Raw genomic sequence first — 7,500 nt, forward strand, 5'->3', positions numbered from 1 at the left:
CCCGGATAGTCGTTCGATATTTGAAAAATACTATTATACTTTTAAAATTAAAAGAAGTTATTAAGGTATTTTGTGTATAGCAGAAAGTCTGACCAATTTAATGCACGTAAATTTTAACAAAAAAATCTTATATGGATCCCGGTTGAAAACCACTGAGAGTTTGACACATGTTGTACTTGAATGCTACAACGTGTATTTTCTATTTTACAGTCCTAAATAGAATATTTTTTCAAAACAAATACTTGACCGTCAGATTTATTTTTGGCACTTCTGCCCACATGCTTGCAATAGTATTTAATGAAGGCGGCGAGTTGGCAGAATCGTTAGCGCGCCGGGCAAAATGCTTAGTATTTCGTCTGTCTTTACGTTCTTAGTTCAAATTCCACCGAGGTCGACTTTGCCTTTCATCCTTTCGGGGTCGATAAATTAAGTACCAGTTACGCACTGGGGTCGATATAATCGACTTAATCAGTTTGTCTGTCCTTTTTTGTCCTCTGTGTTTAGCCCCTTGTGAGTGGTAAAGAAATAGAAATAGGTATTTCGTCTGTCTTTATGTTCTGAGTTCAAATTCCACCGAGGTCGACTTTACCTTTCATCCTTTCGGGGTCGATAAATTAAGTACCAGTTGCGTCCTGGGGTTGATCCAATCGACTGGCCCCCTACCCTTGTGCCTAGAGTAGAAAAGAATACTATTTAATGAAATTTAATCCAATTTATGACATGTATCATTAGTTAGGGTTTCTGGTTAAGGTTGAGTTTAGTGGTTAGGGTTTAGAGTTGTGGTTAGAGAATGGGGTCAGTAGCGAGTTAGTGAGCAGGGGGTGAGGGGCATCACTTTTGGGTCTGCTGTATAAGGTTTGTGTAGGGGACAGCAAACTTAAGAGCTGCCCTAGGCATCACATACTCTAGGTATGCTACTACATAAGGTTGATCTTAGGGTTAGGGGCCTATGGAAGGAGTCTGGGTATAGAGTTGGAGTTTGGGTTTCTGTACTTTTATCTAATGTTTTTTTTTTGTTTTAGAAGATATTAAGGTGAAGCATGAGGGAGATTTGTCCGCTATTTCTAATAGGTCTCTTAACCAGTTAGAAACTCTGTTACATAAGGTAATGGTAACTGGGCCCCTTCGAAATCACATTGTTGGTAATATTCTCTCTTTTACTTTTTTTACTTGTTTCAGTCATTTGACTGCGGCCATGCTAGAGCACCGCCTTTAGTTGAGCAAATTGACCCCAGGACTTATTCTTTGTAAGCCTAGTACTTATTCTATCGGTCTCTTTTGCCAAACCGCTAAGTTACAGGGACGTAATCACACCACCATCGGTTATCAAGCGATGTTGGGGGGACAGACACAGAAACACAAACATACACACACATCTATATATATGTACATATATATGACAGGCTTCTTTCAGTTTCTGTCTACCAAATCCACTCACAAGGCTTTGGTCGGCCTGAGGCTATAGTAGAAGACACTTGCCCAAAGTGCCATGCAGTGTGGGAATGAACCTGGAACCATGTGGCTGGTAGCAAGCTACTTACCACACAGCCGCAAAAATGACTTTAAAAGGCCATCTCCATGATCATGAGAGAAAAAGACAGATGTTGTCTTAGCTAAATGCCTGCTAGAGCAGACATGAATAACCTTTTCCAAGAAGCAAGCTGCCTGAAACATGGCTGATCATCAAGCAGGCCTCATTACTCAAAAAATTAAAGGTAATTTTTTCATTTAGACATACCATTCAAAAAGTCCCATGGGCTATTGTTTACCCATTAATGCTATGAAGTTATAGAGTGGGCCCTGCTAAAAGGCATCCGAGGGCCAAATGCTTTGGTATTAAACTGGGTGATAAGATAAAGAATAAAGCTCCTTCCCGAGTCATATAGACTCCTAGGGCTGGTTTCCCAGTTTCTGAGACACATATATTCCCCCTAGATGGGATGCCAGTCTTTCGCAGGGTTACTCATTTTTGCCCTCTGGGTGGACTGGAGCAATGTGAAATGAAGTGTTTTGCTCAAGAACATAACACATTGTTGGTCTAGGAATTGAAACTACAATCTTGTGATAATGGGCCTAACACCCTTACCACTAGACCAAGCGCCTCCACTTGGGCGATGGATTACTTCTGACATTGAAGAATAGATGCAGTCTATGCGATGGACTTTTTCCTGGTTTCTGTCTTTCCAAAGTCTCTCACAATTCTTTGGTCTAGTTGGAGTTATGGTAGGAGGTACCTGCCTAAGGTGTCCTGCTGTTGGATCAAAACGAGGACCGTCTGATAACGCAGCATGTTCTTGACTACACAGCTATGTCTGTAATTTATATTGAATATGAAATGACATAATTAACGCTATCCTCACACCACTACCACCCTCTCTTATTGCCATCACTACCATCACAATCCTACCACCACCACCACACTATCATAACCAACACTACCACCAGTCCCCCCCCCCACCACTGCCATCATGATCCTGCTGCTAGTAACACTGCAACGCTCGTCACCACCACTACACCACTACAATAACCACCGACCTTTATCACAACCACACCTATACTACTACCACTACAGTACTATCACCACTATTACCAACACTATCATCACAACACTAAAACTGCTTCCGCCACCACCACCACCACATCACTATCACCACAGCCACTACCACCAACGCTACTATCACTAACACTACAGCCATACCACCACCACCACTACTACCACCAACACTATCATCAATAACACTACAATCAAACCACCACCACTTGAATACTATCACCACAACCACTACCACCAGCGCTATCGGTCAATAACATTGCAATCACCGCCACCACCACCACCACCACCACAACACTATCACCACAACCACTACCACCAACGCTACCATCACCAACACTATCATCAATATCACTACAATCATACCACCACCACCACTTCAATACTATCACCACGACTACTACCACCAACGCTACCATCACTAACACTACAATCATACCACCACAACCACTACCACCAGTGCTATCGTCAATAACATTGCAATCACCGCCACCACCACCATCACAGGAGTCTGTTATAAGAGGATATCGGATATTGAATATTAGATATCTTTCCTGATATCCTATTCTCTGCTCTCTTCCCAACTTGCACGTTTGCACAAACATTATTCATCAGGTCATTATATAGGACAATGGCTTCTCCCCTCCTTTCGTTATATTTTCAATTTTTTTTTATTTTGTCTACATGGTATTGTTGATGAGGTTGTTTAACCCCAGGTCAGCTCATTGAGTAGACCTATGATTAAAAGAAGGTATTCCAGTTGTGACCACCCTTACTTTTTTAGGGATGTGTGTGTATATATAACTATTCTGCCAGCTCTTCTCTTTTGATAATAATAATATAATAATAATAATAATAATAATAATAATAATAATAATTTCTTTTATAGGCACAAGGCTCGAATTTTTTGGTAGGGTTAGGGACTAGTTGATTACATCAGTTCCAATACTCAGCTAGTACTTATTCCATCAACTCCTCAAGGATGAAAGGAACAATTGACCTTAGTGGAATTTGAACCCTACCATATTACTACTACTACTATTACTACTGATAATAACAATAAAAAAAAATAATGTTAATTATTTCAGATTTTGGCACAAGGCCAGAAATTTCAGGATCGGGGGTAAGTCAAGTGCATTGACATCCCCCCCCCCCAGTACTCAAATGGTATTGACGACCAAAAGGATGAAAAGCAAGGTTGACCTTGGTGGAATTTGAACTCAGAATGTGAAGACAGAAGAACTGCCACTAAGCATTTTGCCCAGCATGCTAACGGTTCTGCCAACTTAAAACCTTAATAATAATAATAATAATGGGAGATGAGGAGATGGGCTACAGCAAATATTCTGCTCAATACCACAGGTTTGCTTGTCAGTTGTTTGACCATAACCAGTTGAGCATGTCCCTTAGTGGCTGACGATATGTGCATCTCTGATCCCGAGCAGAAGTAGTGGGGGAGCATCATAGCCATGTGTTGAGAGGGATTCTTTGGGGTTTGAATAATTCGCCTCTGGAAACATGGGTGGTTCTTTCAACATCCTTAAACAACCCTTATTCAGGGACCTTTTGAGCGGGATGGGCTACTCAACCTGCAAGGTCATGCGCTGTTTGTCTTGAAATGAGATCACCATGCCGCGCACATATGTTTGTGATGCATGCGCCTAGTGTACCCTTATCAGACGGGTAGTCATGATGGGTATACTGGGCTTCGTATATTTTACCTCAGTGTCACTTTGATGGCATGGACTGCTCTCTCACTTAATAATAATAATAATTATTATGGTAGTAGTTTCAAATTTTACCACAAGAGCAGTCATTTTGTGGGGAGAGGATGAGTCGATTACATTGACCCCAGTGTTTAACTGGTACTTATTTTATCAACTCAGAAAGGATGGAAGCTAAAGTCGACCTTGGTGGAATTTGAACTCAGAATGTAGCGACGGGTGAAATGCCACTAAGCATTTCATCCAGTGTGCTAACGATTCTGCCAGCTCACCACCTTCAATAATAATAATAATAATGGTAATTTTAGTTTTTCTTTTTTTTTTTTCTTGTTTCAGTCATTGGACTGTGGCCCTCCTGGGGCACCACCTTGAAAAGTTTAGTTCAACAAATCAACCCCAGTACTTAAGTTGGGTACTTACTCTGTCAGTCTCTTTTGCCAAACTGCTAAGTTACGGAGACATAAATAAATCAACACCAAGTGATAGACTTCTACTCAGTTTCCAGTTATCAAATTCAACCAAAAGACATTGGTTGGCCCAGGGTTATAGTAGGAGGCACTTGCTCAAGGTGCCACATGGTTGCAAAGTGAGCTTAAGCTTATTTGCTCTAGAATCTACTTGCACCTTCTTCATACCCTTTCACCGGGGCCGGATTAAGACCCATTGAGGCCACCTAAGCACTTAAAAGATTTTGGTGCCCTCATAAAAGATTATATAATTCAAAATATAGACAATAACAAACCATAAAATAAATTTTTATTTTTCAAAACGAAACAAAACAGTAAGAAGGGAAAATAATGTTTATTTTTGTATACTTCCACTTTATTTATATTTGAAAAGTTTCCTCCTACTTATTTGAATTGCAAAATCTTTGATCAGATACTCCAAATCAATCTTAGGTAACACACCTGCATCTATACTTAGTAGAGATAAAGGCATCCTGAATATTATCATAGAAAGTTTAGAGTGATTTCTTTTGTATCGTAAACCATTTACCATTTCTGTGGTTCCCCCTCCTCCCCTTGATGCCCTAAGCTCATGCTTATTTTACTTAATGGTTAATCCGGTGCTGCCTTTTACCATTTTTGTTTGCCTCCATTTAACTAACCTCAACAAATTTTTATCGTTTCCATTTCCCCATTTCAGAGGAACTTCGCTAAACAGCAGCGCTTTGCCAGTACATTGGTAATTGCTGAACACAACAATGATACACTCGGCTCTATTACTCTGAATGCAATTAGTGCCGCAGCAAAGATTGGTGGAGATATCACATGTTTGGTGGCAGGAACTCAATGTGCCAAGGTCTGTATGTTTACTTTATGTTTGTTCCGTGTTGTCTTTGTTTTTGCTTTAGTTTAGTTTTATTTTATTTGCTAAACACCAAAAAACTGCATCTAGTGCCAGAGTGCTTTTTTTTTTTGGTTTAAGTATCCATTTTTCTTTGCTTGCATGGGTTGGACAAAATTTGTTGAGGCAAATTTTCTACTGTCGGATGCTCTCCCTGTTGCCAACTCTCACCTGTTTCCAAGCAAGAAGATAATAGTCAGACATGTTTTCCATAGAAGAGAGGAGACATGCAACACTGATTGTATGATGGTGATGTTCACTTATGATTATCACATGATGTCAAGATATGGTTTCACACACACACACACATGGTGAGCTTCTTTCAGTTTTTGTCTACCAAATCCACTCACAAGGCTTTGGTTGATTCAAGGCTATAGTAGAAGATGCCTGCCCGAGGTGCCACTCAATGGGACTGAACTCAAGACCACATGATGATGGAGCAAGCTTCTTGTCCCCTTTACCACCAGAGCTGTAGAGTAAAAAAAAAATAACTTCAACTCCGTCTCTGACTCCTGCACTATTGGCACCTCCGACTCTGACTCCCCTTTATGTAATTGATTGTGGTCTACATATCTCATAAAGCATATGCTTGTACTTAGAGTAGGCCTAAATGTTATAACTGGTTTATATTAGAGAATAAAGATATTCTGAGTTGGAATCAAAGTCGGTATAGTTTTACTGACTCTGACTCTAACTCCCCCTTAATTATTTCTGACTCAGACGCCAACTCCGACTCCACAGCCCTGATTACCACACCCCTAGATGTTGAGAAGAATTGAGTTACCTTTTAACTGTTATTTCTCCCAAGTCTGTCCTGACTCACAGCAGTTGATTCTGCAAGTGTTGCAGAATAAACTTCATTGTTAAATCACACTGACTCCCCCCCCACCACGACCACCACATAGGGTCCTGGATTTGGCTGTAGCCAATAACTCACTATGGTCAACTAGGGACTGTTACGTCACAGGGTGATTCTCGAAGTTCAAAGTCTATGGGATCACACAGAAATAGAAAAGGGGCTGTTGCCTTGTAGATTGGATTGCAGAGCATGAAAGGGTCAAGGAACCAACCCCAACAGAAAAAGGGGTTGCTGAAGGACTTGCTGCACCTTTAGTGTATTGTCTGCAAATTGACAAAATGAATAGATGTAGGCATGTAATCGACTTTATCCCTTTGTCTGTCCTTGTTTAGCCCCTTGTGGGCAATAAAGAAATAAGAATCTGAATGCTTAAGGGTTAAATTACATTATTATTTCTTTCTGTTTCTGTCATTTTTGCAAGTTACTTGGTGACTGTGCTGGTGCCATGTAAAATGCATCTAGTTTACACTGTGAAGTGGTTGGCATTTGGAAGGGCATTCAGCTGTAAAACCATGCGGAAACTGACCTAGCTTGTGCTGGTGTCATGTAAAAAAGCCCTCAGTTCACTTTGTGGGGTGGTTGGTGTTAGGAAGGGCATCCATCCGTAAGATCCATGCCAAAACAGACACAGTAGCCTGGGGTACTCTTCAACTGTCCAACCCATGCCAGGTGAACTTTAAACGATGAGATGATGATGACTGCTGTGTATGTAGAGAGCTTTCGTGAGTTCCGTAAGGTGTTATGGTGACTCAAAAAGTAAAAATCAGACATCTGGAAAATTCAGTTATCCAACAAACATCCAGTCCTTGTGGTACCAAGAAAGAGGTAGTTGATTTCTTAACTACCCACAAGGGGCTAAACACAGAGGGGACAAACAAGGACAGACAAAGGGATTAAGTCGATTACATCGACCCCAGTACGCAACTGGTACTTAATTTATCGACCCCGGAAGGATGAAAGGCAAAGTCGACCTCAGCGGAATTTGAACTCGGAACGTAACAACAGACGAAATACGGCTA

The 7,500-nt window shown here is 40.8% G+C and overlaps 1 protein-coding gene across 1 annotated transcript in view; it reads left to right on the forward strand.

Moving 5' to 3' along the window:
* Positions 1-7,500, forward strand: part of LOC115227830 (electron transfer flavoprotein subunit alpha, mitochondrial) — a 29,581-nt gene that overhangs the window by 2,366 nt on the left and 19,715 nt on the right. Inside the window, exon 2 of the mRNA XM_029798550.2 lies at positions 5,422-5,577. Within this exon, the coding sequence (XP_029654410.1) occupies positions 5,422-5,577 (156 nt within the window). The remainder of the gene's footprint in view (positions 1-5,421; positions 5,578-7,500) is intronic.

The sequence above is a fragment of the Octopus sinensis genome, unplaced genomic scaffold (assembly GCF_006345805.1).
Source record: "Octopus sinensis unplaced genomic scaffold, ASM634580v1 Contig07321, whole genome shotgun sequence".
Classification (NCBI taxonomy): Eukaryota; Metazoa; Mollusca; class Cephalopoda; order Octopoda; family Octopodidae; genus Octopus; species Octopus sinensis.